General features: G+C 43.9%; 1 protein-coding gene across 7 annotated transcripts in view; it reads right to left on the bottom strand.

Moving 5' to 3' along the window:
- Positions 1 to 133: 133 nt before the first annotated feature.
- Positions 134 to 16,850, bottom strand: part of LOC110530401 (histone-lysine N-methyltransferase 2C) — a 139,275-nt gene continuing 122,558 nt past the window's right edge. For all 7 annotated transcript variants that reach the window (XM_036986029.2, XM_036986030.2, XM_090182397.1 and 4 more), the window contains 14 exons: positions 16,330 to 16,505; positions 9,766 to 9,905; positions 9,135 to 9,462; positions 7,539 to 7,678; positions 6,635 to 6,766; positions 4,840 to 5,382; positions 4,102 to 4,705; positions 3,700 to 3,836; positions 3,362 to 3,504; positions 3,031 to 3,205; positions 2,763 to 2,879; positions 2,542 to 2,615; positions 2,086 to 2,194; positions 134 to 1,993 (listed from right to left, as the gene is read on the bottom strand). In XM_036986029.2, coding sequence (XP_036841924.2) covers positions 1,901 to 1,993; positions 2,086 to 2,194; positions 2,542 to 2,615; positions 2,763 to 2,879; positions 3,031 to 3,205; positions 3,362 to 3,504; positions 3,700 to 3,836; positions 4,102 to 4,705; positions 4,840 to 5,382; positions 6,635 to 6,766; positions 7,539 to 7,678; positions 9,135 to 9,462; positions 9,766 to 9,905; positions 16,330 to 16,505 — 2,911 coding nt within the window. In that variant the 3' untranslated portion in view covers positions 134 to 1,900. The remainder of the gene's footprint in view (positions 1,994 to 2,085; positions 2,195 to 2,541; positions 2,616 to 2,762; positions 2,880 to 3,030; positions 3,206 to 3,361; positions 3,505 to 3,699; positions 3,837 to 4,101; positions 4,706 to 4,839; positions 5,383 to 6,634; positions 6,767 to 7,538; positions 7,679 to 9,134; positions 9,463 to 9,765; positions 9,906 to 16,329; positions 16,506 to 16,850) is intronic.

The raw sequence follows: 16,850 nt of genomic DNA, 5'->3' as shown, positions 1-16,850 counted from the left end.
GAAAGTGGTGGAGCTGTAGTTGCCATATTTGGCCAGTGGGTGTCTTACAATACTCTAGCCTAGTCTATTCCAAGGGGGTCCTTCCTATGGGTCAGGCAGATGTGTGCGATTTCTGAAGGCACAAACAAAATAATTAAGATGTAAAATAGTTTATTTTGTAAATGCTTCTAAATTCAATTCCAAACTCCAACCCTCATATTTCTCTGTACAGTTCTAAATGCATTTTTAAAAACATTTTGAGACTACAGGACCAAGAAAAATGTAGCACAAACACACTGGTAGGACGATGTCATTTTATACAAGAGAAGAAAAATATCCAAGAAACAATTTTGTTACAACCATTCATTGAGAAAATATATACAATTGAGTCTTCGGAAAGTTAAAAAAATACCATGCCATATACATTACAAGTTCTAAGACTGTCTCCAATATTTTACAGTCGAGTTGAAATTGTGCTCGCAAAACATCTAACTACTGTATGTGGCTTGTGATGTGTCAATATCACATACATTTCTGATTAAGTAGAATGTCATCTCTTTTCAAAATGTAGCACCACCAAATGTCCCGACCTTTTCCTCTGCAAGAAACATTATTTTATTTTTTCAGTACACTTTAATTTCAAACGCCTGAAGCAGTAAGCAATGTCATACGACGTCTGTACACCATTTCTATGTAAAAAAAAAAACAGAAAAAACAAGGTTATATTCCTACACATATTTGGGTTAAAAAGAAGTTAAAATTGTGTTTGGGTGGTTTAAAACCTTTTCACAGCTCTATAAAATCAAACCTGATTAACAGCAAAGATGTCAGAATGATGTCTTTACCATTTTTTATTCATTAACCAATAACTCATTTCCACACTCAGTCACCAAAAATATTTCTTTTTGAGTGGTCAAAGTACGTGTAAATCACAAAAACACTAAGCTACAATACCATACTTTTAATACAACAAAAATACTTTGTGAATTATTGTGGTTATTTTACAAATTCTGTACAGAATAATCATAATATATACTCTGAAACTGATATTATGACATCCTTCTTAAATAAACTGCAATGACAAAAAATAAAATAATAATTAAAAAACACCCAAACATCAAGAAGGTTAAGGTAGTATTTGGTCAGTTATTCCTATATTTTTCTTTATATACATTTGTACACAAGTAACAGAATTTCTTCAATCTTCAGAAAACAATATCAGTTTAACCTTCTTTTTACTGTCTCATCATTTTGAGAAAAAAATTCATTCATTCAATAATAAATACAAAACGTCCTCTCGAATTTCACTCAAATCACATGACAGAAACCTATGATAAAACTGACTCATGGAATCAAGTATCTTAAAGTTTGTGTGTACGTGTGTCTTTTTAATTTTTTTTTAGTGCAAGTTAATATTCCCTTCGCGGTAGTCATTGCTGTACATTCCCCATTCAGTGATGTCTACATTTAGTCAAATGGTTTTACATTTAAAGTTTTAAACAAAAGGGCCTGCCCTTAACAACCAATAGGGTCCACGCCCTGCACAGTGCGCTCGCCTCATTCGCTGGTGGATTCTCATCTGTGCCCTACTGTATATCATCTCACTAATACACAGACGCTGCACTCATTGGCAGTCCTTCCATCAAAACCCATCCTCTCGCGTAATATGGCACGAATCACATGTCTATGTGCTGTTGTTTCTTCCTGCTCTCTTCTTTCCACACCCTTTCCTTCTGTCCATCTTCAGTCTATGCTTCCAAACATGGGAATCCATTCACGCGTCACTCTTAGGGTTTACTCAGGCCTTCTGCTCGTTCTAACAAAGTCTGAAGCACCTCTCTCTTTCTACACAGAGATCAGGGCATCTGCATAATATGGCAAGGAATGCATTTATGTTTGTTGTCGTTATTTGAGGTTTTTCTCAGTTGATCCATTTCCTGCAGTCTGCTGTTCCACAGTGACAGGCGATCTTGTGTTGCCCGTCCACACAGTCATACTGGTAGTCGAAACAAAGCTGGAAAATAATGAAAAGAAAACCGTGATGACAATGAAAACGGCATTCATAGCATATGTAGAGATTTTCAATTGGAAGGAAAAATAACCCACCTCCTCTCCTTTCTCGATTCTGCGGTTGGAGGTGATGATGATTTTATAACCTCTTTCGAAGGTTACCACCTCAGCGACACAGTTTGGGGTACAAGAGTGGTTGATGTACCTGTATAAGAAAACAAACACGTAGCATTGCACATAATGACAGAATGTTTTATGACATTTTTGAATGAGAGGTTCATTGTGCATTCTGTGTAATCAGACTCGAGGCTACATACGGAGCCCTGTAAATGAAGTACTGCACCACCATCCTGACATTGAGCGACAAATAAATCAGGTAAGATTAGAATGTGAATCAGATGGAATGTGACTATGTAAACAATGCAACAAGGCCCTATATGATAGACTAGCGTCCTGTCCAGGGGGTGTACTTCAAGCTGCCTCCTGCTCCTATTAGCTGTTCCGGCCTGCAGTAAGGCTACTTCCGTTGACTTATGTAAAGAATATGCTTACCTTGCTAGACCCCCTGTCTGACTGGAATCAACGACATGTTCACTGTCGATGCGGAACATGAACACGGCACGATTCTGTAGGGAAAAAGTAACCACTTAGACCAACTGGAATCATCACGAGATAATATAGCAAACATGTATTATTCAGCCTTCCCTCTCCACAACACAGTAATTAGTACAGCCTTGAGTAAAAAATAATACTTTTAAAACGTTTTTTTTTACCTGAGACTTGTAAGTCCTTTGCTTCCTGATGGCCACCTCGTTGCGGAGGACGGTTCCGTTGTACTCGATCACCATGGTGTGTTTCTCTATGTCCCTGGATGCATATAGACCCAGGCCCTGTGGACACAGCAACCAGAAAGTTTGTCCACGTCCAACAGTAAGTCCCCTTACTCTCGTGCTGTCATACTTCAGTGTCATATTCACTCTGCTACTTTAGAAGGGGAATGCTACAGAGCTGAACATAGAAGATCATGTCCAGTAGACCCACCTGGATCTTGGAGGCAGCGAGGTAGACGTTGGCCCTCCACTCACTTTTCATCCAGCGGTACTGCGATGACCTGTGGTGCACCATGGGAGGCTTGGTGTGGGGTACACCTCCCTCCCCCTGGGCTGTGTTCTGACACCTGGAGGAGGTATTGGTGGTGCTGGATACCGGCTGGGGCCTAAGAGAGTGTGTGTGTGTGTGTGTAGAGGAGGGTACAGTACAATTAACAAAACAGTACAAAACAAAGCCTACATATTGTTATAGAAAGATAACTTGTGCTAAACCAAAGTACATTCAATCCACAGATTAAATTGTTGTGGAAATTCCACAATACCTAATGACAACGGCGGTGGATGGGGAGCTGGTTTTGGGCATGGCCCGGGCACTGCCGGAGGGGTTAAAGATCAGGGGCAGCTCCATCAGAGGGTTACGGCCGTAACGGAAGGTATACTTGTCACAGGCCTCTATCCCTGGGAGCTGGAACACAACCAACAGCATAGGGAAATGAGACTGGAACACTCCTCACTTCAGTGTCTACAATACAGTATGGTGTGGGTATTTTAAGAGTCGTTTACCTAAATAGGCAGCTACAGACACCTATAGCGCCATTTCAACATTGATCATTTAATCTAAATCTAAATTGTTTTAATATAACTAAAAACAGATACAAACCGATTCAGTGATCTTGGTAACTGCAGACACGGTGAGCCCAAACAGGTCCTCTCCTTTCAGATAGACAGGGAAGAGTTTCAAAGTTCCTATTTCAGTTCTCCTGTCAGCCACCGGAACCAGGACCTTATCCCACACTCCTGATGGACAGACAGGAAACAGCAGGGTCATAGATTATATATTATAGGGACTCCTACAGAACACATTTATTGTCGTAAAAGAGAATCTGAAAGGGAAAATGAACTAGAAACAAGCCTAGTCTAAGCTAACCCAGATACATAAACGGCAGAGGCTACAGCCAAAACAAGGCTAACTAAGCATGTCATAAAACCAATCTAGCTAGCCCACCTTCACTAGACAAGCCTAATCTAAAGCCTGGCCTAAGACAAATCCATCCCAGCCCACCTTTGGCGGTGGAGTCAGTGAGGACCAGGTCCTTGTATCCCTGCTCAATGACGCGGATGCTGAACTCCGGCTGCTCCTCCCTCTCCTCTACGGAGCACAGGTAGCGGCAGCGACGGTTGCCATGGCGCATGCTCCAGTAGATGCGGCAGGCCTCGTAGCCCACGGGGAAGATGGCTGTGGCCGAGTGGAAGGCGGCCATCTGGGACGGGGTGATCTGACCCACGGCATAGAGCACCAGGCTGCCCACTCTGAAGGTGTAGCCCAGCTCGGGCTGCTGTACGGCGTTGGCCATCTGCCTCACCTCGTCCCTCTGGATGTAGACACGGCGGAACACAGCGAAGCAGCGCAGCTCGTGCTCCAGGACGTGGCCAGAGCCACCGTGGGTGGAGCCTCTGGGTCGGTGGGCGTGGCACAGCATGGTCTTGTCCTTGAAGAAGATGCAGTGTGCCTGCAAGGCGCAGGTGAAGTGGTAGATGTTGGTGCAGCGCAGGCGGTGGCAGCCGCTGGTGGCGCCCATCTGCTGGCAGAAGGCACAGCGGACCGCCGAACCCCGCCTCAGCGCCAGCTCTACATTGATCAGAGCGCCTGACTGCGTCTCATACACCTATACAACAATACAACGTTAATAATAGATATACAACACAATAGAACTTTAATAAAAGAAGGGGCATGATTGTAGTGGATGGTAGTAATGATCTGAAACCAGCAGTCCACCTCTCTATCCTCTGGGCTACCTACCTCGGTGGACCAGAGGGCACAGTTGAGGTGCACCCACACGTCCAGGTCCAGGCTGAGGAGTCGGGCAGGGCCATCGGTGACTCCGTCCCCCAGCTGGTGACAGAAGCAGCAGCGGCGCTGGTCCCTGAGACTGGCCCCGGGGCGGAGAGACGCTCCCAGCTTCCTCAGCAGCTCATCTATCTGGTCCTCATCAGGGAGCTGGGAGCTTCCTCTGGGCACCACCACCTGCACTGTCCACTTCCTCCAATGGAGACCCTTGTGTCTCTTCCCCTGGTGCCAGCCCTCCTGTTGAGCCCTGGGGCCCCGCGCCTTCAGCTTCACCGTCACTTTGATGGTGTCTGACTTGGCCTCTGTCTTAGGGGTCTTTGGGGTGTCACTGGCTGGGGGGAAGGGGATGGGTGGGGTGGAGGGAGGGGACTGCTTGAGCTGGAGCTGGGCCAGACAGTGGACATCCAGAGAGGACATGTTGTTGCTGTACTGGTGGAGGGCTTTCGACAGGCTCACTTTCTGGTCCGAGTCTGGAGACAGGAGGGCTACCGTGTCCTGCAGAAGACAATAATGTAATGATGACCTGCACATTTCAATTCATTCATTCATTCTAGGCACAGCTTTGAAGAGGCACGAAAAGGATTCAACACAGCTTTGACTTGACATATTATGCAATCTTCAACACCTTTACATGCCTTTGATTCTTGTGCACACCAAAGTGCCTCATGTACAGTGGGACAAAAAAGTACTTAGTCAGCCACCAATTGTGCAAGTTCTCCCACTTAAAAAGAGGAGAGAGGCCTGTAATTTTCATCATCAAAGCCTACCATCAGTAACACACTACGCCGCCAGGGACTCAAATCCTGCAGTGCCAGACGTGTCCCCCTGCTTAAGCCAGTACATGTCCAGGCCCGTCTGAAGTTTGCTAGAGAGCATTTGGATGATCCAGAAGAAGATTGGGAGAATGTCATATGGTCAGATGAAACCAAAATATAACTTTTTGGTAAAAACACAACTCGTCGTGTTTGGAGGACAAAGAATGCTGAGTTGTATCCAAAGAACACCATACCTACTGTGAAGCATGGGGGTGGAAACATCATGCTTTGGGGCTGTTTTTCTGCAAAGGGACCAGGACGACTGATCCGTGTAAAGGAAAGAATGAATGGGGCCATGTATCGTGAGATTTTGAGTGAAAACCTCATTCCATCAGCAAGGGCATTGAAGATGAAACATGGCTGGGTCTTTCAGCATGACAATGATCCCAAACACACTGCCCGGGCAACGAAGGAGTGGCTTCGTAAGAAGCATTTCAAGGTCCTGGAGTGGCCTAGCCAGTCTCCAGATCTCAACCCCATAGAACATTTTTGGAGGGAGTTGAAAGTCTGTGTTACCCAGCAACAGCCCCAAAACATCACTGCTCTAGAGGAGATCTGCATGGAGGAATGGGCCAAAATACCAGCAAGTGTGTGTGAAAACCTTGTGAAGACTTACAGAAAACGTTTGACCTCTGTTATATACCCTTTGTTGGCAATGACAAAGTATTGAGATAAACTTTTGTTATTGACCAAATACTTATTTTCCACCATAATTTGCAAATAAATTCATTACAAATCCTACAATGTGATTTTCTGGATTTGTTTTTCTCCTTTTGTCTGTCATAGTTGAAGTGTACCTATGATGAAAATTCCAGGCCTCTCTCATCTTTTTAAGTGGGAGAACTTGCACAATTGGTGGCTGACTAAATACTTTTTTGCCCCACTGTATTTGAATTGGTAGGTATTGGTAGGACATTCTTAGTAGGACAAACCTTGGAGTCTGTTGTGGTTCTGGCCTGCGACGAGGAGGAAGAGGAGGAGGAGGAGGAAGCAGAGTAGAGGAGGAAGCAGCTGTGGCTGCAGAAGACCAAGTTCCCCTCAGAACGCAACAATCCTTCTTGTTCCTGAAGAAGAGGAGGGAAGCCAGGCATGTTAGGAGATGTAGCGAGGGAGCTCAATGAGATATCAAAGGCCAAATCGATGCCCATTCAGAAACCTTCATCAATGCTAAAAGGGTTTATTCAATAATCAAACAGCTCCAATATTCAAATGAATCAGGGTTTAACCATTTGTGAACTCCCCAGACTTCAGTTGGAGGGCATGCTACCGCTTAAACCACTAATTGCACCGATATGGATTTCACTCCAATGGGGGGGATTAGCATAATTAGAGGCTCTATAGTACGTGTGTGTACGGACATGTACGGAAGTATGTGTGTGTCTGTGTGTGTGTGTGTGTCTGTGTGTGTGTGCACCCCCAAAGGCATAATGTGGATTAATCCATCATATGAAGTGAGGTCTGAGCCTCTGGTCATGACCCGTCTGTACTCTCCTGCCCCCTGGAGAAACAGACTAAAAACAGTAATCCACGGCTGACTGACTGATTGAGAGAAGGGCTTTTACTGGGTTGGTTGGTTGGCCAAGAAGATAGTAAATAAACCCATTTAGATCATGGCTTGGTTGGGCAACATCACAACAAGGTAATTGATCAATCTGTATTGACAGAACATGTGGACTAATAGATAGATATAGACACGACTGTCTAACATGGGCCGCAAGATCAAAATATCAACGTATCGCTAAGTGTTGACCTATAGATAACAGTCTTTGTAATTTTTGAGTTCAGCCTGATAAACATGTAGTAATTGACTACATGAAAGCTCTGGCGGTACGTTACCTGTTTGTGTACTGGAAGGTCTTTGATGGACTTGCGGACTCCATTTCCCAGCACCACCACCTTACAGTGGCAGCACCACTGGGGCTTGGAGCCTGGGCTGCCGGGGGTCTTCTGATGAGGGCCTCTGACTGCAGCTGGACCTGAAACACACAGACAGCTCTCTGTGACACAGCTCCTCCAACTATGGTAGATGCATAACAGGCCAGTGCAGTACTGCTGCTAGGTTTATTACTTCAAATAAATGAGTGGAGCTCTGCTGCAGTCTTGTTTTGGACCAAATAACCATTTCAAATGCCTGATTTTTACAACGTTTTAAAGGCAGTTCTTGTCCCACCCTGGAACTTCAATATGTCCGTAGAGTATATTATGTTCAACAATATATTGACAAATTAGCCAAATCAAAAATGGTACATTTTCAAAATGTTTATATTTTTCAATATTCATAAATGTATGTAAGAAATGTGCTAATGGCATCAAAATACTACTCATGTCACAGAGAAAGCGGCAAAGCTTCATATGACACCAACTTTTGTTTTGTAGCACGTACAGATTAAATATTGTGTCACAAATATTCTAACTATTCACTACTTCTCAATTATGCTTTAAGATCCAAATGTCAAATATATGTCAACAATCCTTCCTTCTAAGGACCCTTCTATGGATTAGATTTAGTGAAGATCACGGTATTTTTGGGGTTCTAGTTTTGCGAGGACCATAGCTGGCCATGATGCAATTGTCTTAGAACAACAGGAAATCGGTTTAAAGATAAAAAAACCTCCTTGTTATAAGACCCCATGACAATTAACACTAGATAATTGAGAGGAATATCCTATATCTTTACCCCACTGATGAGGTGTCCACTTAATCATTTATCTGGCTGTTTGTGGTCTATGGGTCCAAGTTAACTGACCACATTCATTAGGCCTGTGGTCTGACACTTTGACAGCAGCGATAAGCAGGTGTGTGTGTGTACGAGTGAGGTCGGGCACAGGAAGGAGGAATACTCAGTTTCATTAGTTGTGTGTATCGCTGTGTGATCAATACGTATCCCAATCATTACCTGGTGGGCCAGACACACACAGCCTTTAGACCCCTGACAGAAGGATAATGATTCGCTGGCCGAAGAAACAGACCATTTGTAAACATTGTTAAAAGGGGCTAATTATGAAAATGGACAACGAGGGGGGAAACAATGACGAGGATTGTAAATGTTTCTTGTAGGCCGAATTATATTGTTGTGCATGTTTTAAATCTGATGTCGTATTGATTGCTGCTGCCTTCTTGGCCAGGTCTCCCTTGCAAAATCGACTGTCTCAATGGGCTTTTCCTGGTTAAATAAAGGTAAATATATATTATATATATTCTGTTGCCATGCACATTTCTAAAAGGTACTGTGGTGTCGTGCTTGAAGACAGACATGATTAATTTCAGAAAAGTAAGTTGGAAAACTAACAAACAAACAGGTTTGGATGGACATGAATTTCAGCAGTGTCTCATTTCAAGACAAGCACACAAGAGCAGAAACACCTCCCCTGTTATGTCTGTATTTCGACATAAGGGGGCGATAAGGTGCAGGGATGTAGCCCAGTCTCTCACCTGGTCCATCGGGATGGAAGCGGATGTGCTGCTGTGGATGTCCCTGCTGCTGTTGCATCATCATCCTCTGTTGTGGTCCTCCTCCCCCAGGCCTGATGAGCTGGCCTGGGGCTCCGTGAGGGCCCCCCATGTCTCCAGCACCAGCACGGCCCGGATACATCATGGGGGCCCCCGGCCGGTGCACCAAGCCTCCTTGGGGGCCCACCCTCAGGCCGCTGAGCATGGCCAGGGGCCCCCTGTCTGGGCCCGGGGTGCTGCTCACCTCATAGCTGCTGGGGATCTTCACACACAGCAGTTCTGAGATGGCAGCTACCACACCTGTGATGTTCTGAGAAGAAAAACACAACATTAAAATGTATGTTGTAGATATTGCCAATCAAGCCACTGGCACATGCACAGTACAGAGAGAGCAAAGAATTGGCTTCAACTCCTACAATTAAGCCTGGTGATGTTTTCATCGTTACATATTCGACCAGTAGTGAAATGACTGAGGTGAAATGTTTATGGGAAAAAGGGGAATAAGCTACCAACAATAACCAACAAACATTAAAAAAGGACCTAGACCATTTCCTCCCTGCTGATCTTCTATGAAAGCAGGGGGAAGTGAAGCCAAAAGAACAGAAATACTCACCTCAGCAGCCGCTGGTCTCAGGGTGATGGCTACAGACACCAGGCCTGGTTTAGTGTCGTTAGACGGCGGGCCAAAATGGGAGCCAAAGAACATCCCATAGGGCTCAGTCTTGAGCTCAGTCTTCAGCCTAACCTCTGATCCTACAGGAAGAGCAACAGAGACATTAGGAATAATTTTTTAAAGGAGGATTCATTAATACTTACTGCTTTCATTGATATTGTAAAGCAGTTTGTGACAGTGTTGGTGTAAAAGGGCTTTATAAATATCATTTGATTGATGTTGATGTGCCGATAGTAGTGAGAAAGGCACATCTCTGTTTACAGTTGATAATGTATTACCAGTTTAAACAAATGACCAAGGCTGTGTATATTCATATTAACTTCTCTAGGGTAGGGGGCAACATTTGGAATTTTGGATGAAAAACATGCCCAAATTAAACGGCCTGCTACTCGGGCCCAGAGGATATGATATGCATATAACTGGTAGATTTGGATAGAAAACACTCTAAAGATTCCCAAACTGTTAAAATCGTGTCTGTGAGTATAACAGAACTGATTTGGCAGGCGAAACCCTGAGAAAAATCCATTCAGGAAGTAGTTTTGTTTGTTGGTTTTGTAGTTTTCTATTCAATGCCATTACAGAATCCATTGACTTAGGACTCAATTTGCAGTTCCTATGCCTTCCACTAGATGTCAACAGTCTTTAGAGATGGTTTCAGGCTTGTATTCTTATAAATGAGGGAGTAAGACCAGTCTGAATGAGTGGACCCTGACGTGTCACAGAGCTTTTTCATGCGCAATCCCGAGAGAGTGCATTTCTTGTTACCCTTTTATATTGACGACGTTATTGTCCGGTTGAAATATTATAGATCATTTAGGCTAAAAACAACCTGAGGATTGGATATAAACATCGTTTGACATGTTTCTCTGAACTTTACGGATACAATTTGGATTTTTTCTTCTGCCTGTTTTGACTGCCTGTTTTGACTGCGTTTGAGCCTGTGGATTACTGAAGAAAACGCGCAAACAAAACTGAGGTTTTTGGATATAAAGAGACTTTATCGAACAAAAGGAACATTTATTGAATAAATTAATGTCTTCTGAGTGCAACCATATGAACATCATCAAAGGTAAAGGATTAATTATATCTCTATTTCTGAGTTTTGTAACTCTTCTGCTTGGCTGGTTACTGTTTGTAATGATTTGTCAACTGGGCTATGTTCTCAAATAATGAGTATTTCTGTATTTGAATTTGGCGCTCTGCAATCTCACTGGATGTAGGCCAGATGGGACGCTAGCGTCCCACTTACCCTTGAGAGGTAAATTCATGATAACACCTTATTTTAACGGTCCGTAGTAAACCATTTATTAATCATTACTCCCACATTTATAACCCATTTACAGTTTGCCATAATGGCCCGGAGGGGATGGGTGCCGTTTTACGGGCTCCAAACCAACTGTGCTATTTTGTGTGTTTATTCGCATTGTTTGTAACTTATTTTGTACATAATGTTGCTGCTACCATCTCCTATGACCGAAAAGAGCTTCTGGATATCAGAACAGCAATTACCCACCTCAAACTGGACAAATATTTTTCTTTAATGAGTCCGACGCTGTTACGTTCCCCAGTTTATGTGTTGTAGTTTGTGTATTTGCATGTGTTTTATTTCAGGAAATGGCTTCCTGAAATCCCTCAAGCAGCTGATTGGTCAACTCCAGGGCTAATTGGAGAGCTGACCCCGCCCCCTCGTCAAGACACAGCTGTCTCCAGTTACATTAATTCTGAAGCTATATAAAAGCCAGTGTTCTGTTCAGGAGAGAGAGATTTTGGAGGTAGGGATTACTGAGAGAGATTTTTGCTGAGGTCATTGCAGAGCGATTGTTTGTGATAGAGTTTTTGTTGCGAGGTCATTGCAGAGTGATTGATTGTGATAGAGAGATTTTGCTAGAGGTTGATTTTGCTGGGAGTTCATTGCTGAGAGTTGGTATGTTCTGTGAGTTTGTTGCTCAGGTAGAGCTTATTTGATGTACTTTGTTTCTTAGTTTGTTTGTGAAATTGTTTAATATTCTATTTCTTTGTTCCCAGGGGGGAAGGGGAAGGCACTTTGGGAGTGTTTAGGCAAGAGGCCCGCGGGCATACATATACCCGTAGTATATTCACTGTCTAGGCACACTAGGTAAGACCTGGGCGGACCACCCCCTGTATTTTGGTTAGGGCACCAGGTGGTGCTAAATTAGGTAAGTAGTGGGTAGGCAGGTAAGATAGGAGAGGGGGGGCTTTGAGATTTACTTTCTTTGCTTTGGTTCCGTCCAGCCCCTTTTTCCCATATTACCGTGTAAAGGAATAAAGTCCTTGTAAACGGTACCACATTCTGCCTGTTGTCATCCTTACTCGCACCTACGGTCCATACGTTTTTCACTTCACGGAGAGTTTAGTTGTAGCAGGGAGTTGCGTTCCCTCTTCATAGAGGCGTGCGTAACAGACGCGAAGGATATACTGCTTCTCTGAGACCAGGCCCAAATCCCTGTCATTTGCGGGAAGAATAGACGGAAATATAGGGGGTATCCCGCCTCAACCATCCGTTCTATTGGCTAACAAGCAATCACTGGTGAATAAACTGGATGATCTCCGTTCAAGACTATCCTACCAACTGGACATTAAAAACTGTAATATCTTATGTTTCACCGAGTCGTGGCTGAACGACGACACGGATAATATACAGTAGGCTGGGTTTTCCGTGCATCGGCAGGACAGAACAGCTACATCTGGTAAGACGAGCGGTGGGTGTGTGTGTCTATCTGTCAATAACAGCTGGTGCGCAATGTCTAATATTAAGGAAGTCTTGAAGTATTGCTCACCTGTGGTAGAGTACCTAATGATAAGCTGTAGACCATACTTTCTACCAAGAGAATTCCAATCTATATTTTTCCGTAGCCGTCTATTTACCACCACAAACCGACGCTGGCACTAAGACGCACTCAACGAGCTGTATAAGGCCATAAGCAAACAAGAAAACGCTAATTCAGAAGCGGCGCCACTAGTGGCCGAGGACTTTAATGTACGCAAACTTAAATCCGTTTTACCTCATTTCTACTAGCATGTCACATGTGCAACTAGAGGGAAAAAAACTCTAGACCACCTTTACTCCACACACAGAGATGCATTCAAAGCTCTCCCTCGCCCTCAATTTGGCAAATCTGACCATAATTGTATCCTCCTGATTCCTGCTTACAAGCAAAAACTAAAGTAGGAAGTATCAGTGACTTGCTCAATACGGAAGTGGTCAGACGACGTGGATGCTGCGCTACAGGACAGTTTTGCTATCACGGACTAGAATATGTTCCGGGATTCATCCAATGGCATTGAGGAGCCACCGGCATCAATCCAAAAGTGCATCGAAGACGTCATCCCCAAAGTGACCATATTCCAACCAGAAGCCAAGGATTTACAGGCAACATCCGCACCGAGCCAAAGGCTAGAGCTGCCGCATTCAAGGAGCGGGACACTAATCCGGACACTTATAAGAAATGCCGTTATCAAACAGGCAAAGCGTCAATACCTACTACACCGGCTCTGGCGCTCGTCTGTGGCAGGGCTTGCAAACTATTAAGGACTACCAAGAGAAACACAGCCGTGAGCTGCCCAGTGACACGAGCCTACCAAACGAGCTAAATGCCTTTTATCCTCGCTTCGAGGCAAGCAACAAGCACCAGCTGTTCCGGACGACAGCGTGATCACGCATGCGCGGACAAACTGGCAAGGGTCTTCACTGACATTTTCAACCTCTCCTTGACCGAGTCTGTAATACTAACATGTTTCAAGCAGACCACCATAGTCCCTGTGCCCAAGAAAGCGATGATAACCTGCCTAAATGATTACCGCTCCGTAGCACTCACGTCGGTAGCCATGAAGTGCTTTGAAAGTCTGGTCATGGCTCACATCAACACCATCATCCCGGAAACCAAAGACCCACTCCAATTCGCATACCACTCCAACAGATCCATAGATGACATAATCTCAATCGCACTCCACACTGCCGTTTCCAATCTGGACAAAATGAACATCTATGTGAGAATGCTGTTCATTGACTACCTGCTCAGCGTTCAACACCATAGTGCCCACAAAGCTCATCACTAAGCTAAGGGACTAAACACCTCCATCTGCAACTGGATCCTTCCTGACAGGCCACCCCAGGTGGTAAGTGTAGGCAAACAATACATCTTCCACGCTGATCCCCAACATGGGGGCCCCTCAGGGGTACGTGCTTAGTCCCCTCCTGCACTCCCTGTTCACCCATGACTGCATGGCCAAGCACGACTCATTAAGTTTGCTGACAACACAATAGTGGTCGGTCTGATCACAGACAACGATGAGACAGCCTATAGGGTGGAGGTCAGAGACCTGTCAGTGTGGTCCCCAGGACAACAACCTCTCCCTCAACGTGAGGAAAACAAAGGAGCTGATCGTGGACTACAGGAAAAGGAGGGACAAACACGCCCCCATTCACATCGACAGGGTGGTAGTGGAGTGGGTCGAGAGTGTGAAGTTTCTTGGTGTCCACATCACCATCATGGAGAAAACCACACCAAGACAGTTGAGAAGAGGGCACGACAACGCCTTTTCCCCCTCAGGAGACTGAAAAGATTTGGCATGGGTCCCCAGATCCTCAAAGGTCTACAGCTGCACCATCGAGAGCATCCTGACCGTAAGGCGCTACAGAGGGTAGTGCGTACGGCCCAGTACATCACTGGGGCCAAGCTTCCTGCCATCAGAGGAAGGTCCAAAAAACTAGAGACTCCAGTCACCCAAGTCATAGACTGTTCTCTCTGCTACAAGCACGCAAGCAGTACGGAGCGCCAAGACTAGGTCCAAAAGGCTCCTTAACAGCTTCTACCCCCAAAGCATAAGACTGCTGAACAATTAATCAAATGGCCACCCGGACTATGTACATTGACAACCCCCCCTCCCCCTTCCAAGTAAAACACAAAATTATGTTATTTATTGTTTATTATCTATGCATAGTCACTTTACTCCTAAATTACCTCGACTAACCTGTACCCCTACACATTGACTCGGTACCCACTGTATATAGCCTGGTTATTGTTATTCTTTAGTTTAGATTGTTTAGTATATATTATCTTAACTCTATTTCTTGAACTGCATTGTTGGTTAACTTCTTGGTGACAGGGGTCAGTATTTTCACATCCGGATGAAATGCATGCCCAAATTCAACTGCCTGCTACTCCCCAGAAGAGAAGATATGCATATTATAAGTAAATTTGAATAGAAAACACTCTGACATGATTCAAACAGTTTATAAACTTCAGTGAGTATAACATAACTTATTTAGCAGGCGAAACCCCGAGGACAAACCATTCAGATGTATTTTTGAGGTCACTCTCTTTTCAATGGGTGTTCATTGGGAATCCAGATTTCTAAGGGACCTTCTTGCAGTTCCTACCGCTTCCACTGGATGTCACCAGCCTTTAGAAATTGGTTGAGTTTTTTCCTTTGTGTAATGAAGAAGTAGCACTGTTCAGAACGAGGGTAACTTCAAGTATACTGTTTGATAGAGGCGCGTGACCAGAAAGCTAGCTACAGTTTGTTTTCCTCCTGTATTGAACACAGATCATCCCGTCTTCAATTTTATTGATTATTTACGTAAAAAAATACCTAAAGTTGTATTAAAAAAGTAGTTTGAAATGTTTTGGCAAAGTTTACAGGTAACTTTTGCGATATTTTGTAGTCACGTTGCGCAAGTTGGAACCTGTGTTTTTATGGATCAAACGTTCCAAATAAATGGACATTTTGGATATATATCGACGGAATTAATCGAACAAAAGGACAATTTGTGATGTTTATGGGACATATTTGAGTGCCAACAAAAGAAGCTCGTCAAAAGGCATGAATTATATTTTTATTTCTGCATTTTGTGTCGCGCCTGCAGGGTTGAAATATGCTTTTCTCTCTTTTGTTTACGGAGATGCTTACTCAGATAATAGCATCGTTTGCTTTCGCCGAAAAGCCTTTTTGAAATCTGACATGTTGGCTGGATTCACAACAAGTGTAGCTTTAATTTGCTATCTTGCATGTGTGATTTAATGAAAGTTTGATTTTTTTAAAGTAATTTATTTGAATTTGGCGCTCTGCATTTTCCCTGGCTTTTGGCCAGGTGGGACCGTCCCACAGAGAGCAGCAGGGGCTGAAGGGTAGCCTAGTGGTTAGAGCGTTGGACTAGTAACCGGAAGGTTGCTAGTTCAAATCCCTGAGCTGACAAGGTACAAATCTGTCGTTCTGCCCCTGAACAGGCAGTTAACCCACTGTAGGCCGTCATTGAAAATAAGAATTTGTTCTTAACTGACTTGCCTAGTTAAATAAAGGTAAAAAAAAAAAAAAGTTAAGCATTTCACGGTAAGGTCGACCTGTTGTATTTGTGCATGTGACAAATAAAATGTGATTTGATCATAAAGTAATTTCACAGTCCCTATTCTAGTGAGCAGTATTTAATGGTGTGCAATCTTTTTGTTTATTATGTTAAAATAAAGTGTAACCTTATTTATTTACCTTTCCCCCAGGGTGTGGGGAGCATGGGGAGGACGGGGGAGAGGGGCTCCTCCTTCACCAATGACAGGTCTGGGTAACGGCTTATCTCCACGCCAACCACACTTTCTGGGGACGAGGAGGGGACAAAACTATCTGGTGTGTCCCGGTCCTTACAATGCTCCTGTCCAAGCCTGTTACTGTGACAGAGAGGGAGGGGGTTGAGAGAAACATTATATAACATTAGTATGTATCAAAACAACAATGTTGGTCAACCTATTTTTCACAAAAAAATAACATTGCATATCCCAGGCTTCCCTAAACTGAGAACATTGTGTTGAGATTGTTTTGGAGTCTGTGAAAGATTGTATGGTATATCTACAACCTAGTCTGAGTACATACAGGAAAATAACTGTTTTTAGACAAATAGGCTATTTTCACACAAATATAATTGCGTTCACAACTGTAAATTGTCTCGATCAGAGTTCTCAAAGCTAAGAACATTATGTAGAAATTGTTGTGTAGTCTGTCTGAAAGCTTGAATC

This window comes from Oncorhynchus mykiss, chromosome 8 (assembly GCF_057628025.1).
Source record: "Oncorhynchus mykiss isolate SJ-2025 chromosome 8, ASM5762802v1, whole genome shotgun sequence".
Classification (NCBI taxonomy): Eukaryota; Metazoa; Chordata; class Actinopteri; order Salmoniformes; family Salmonidae; genus Oncorhynchus; species Oncorhynchus mykiss.
The sequence above is the reverse complement of the archived record's forward strand: the minus strand, read 5'-3'. Positions and strand labels throughout refer to the sequence as shown.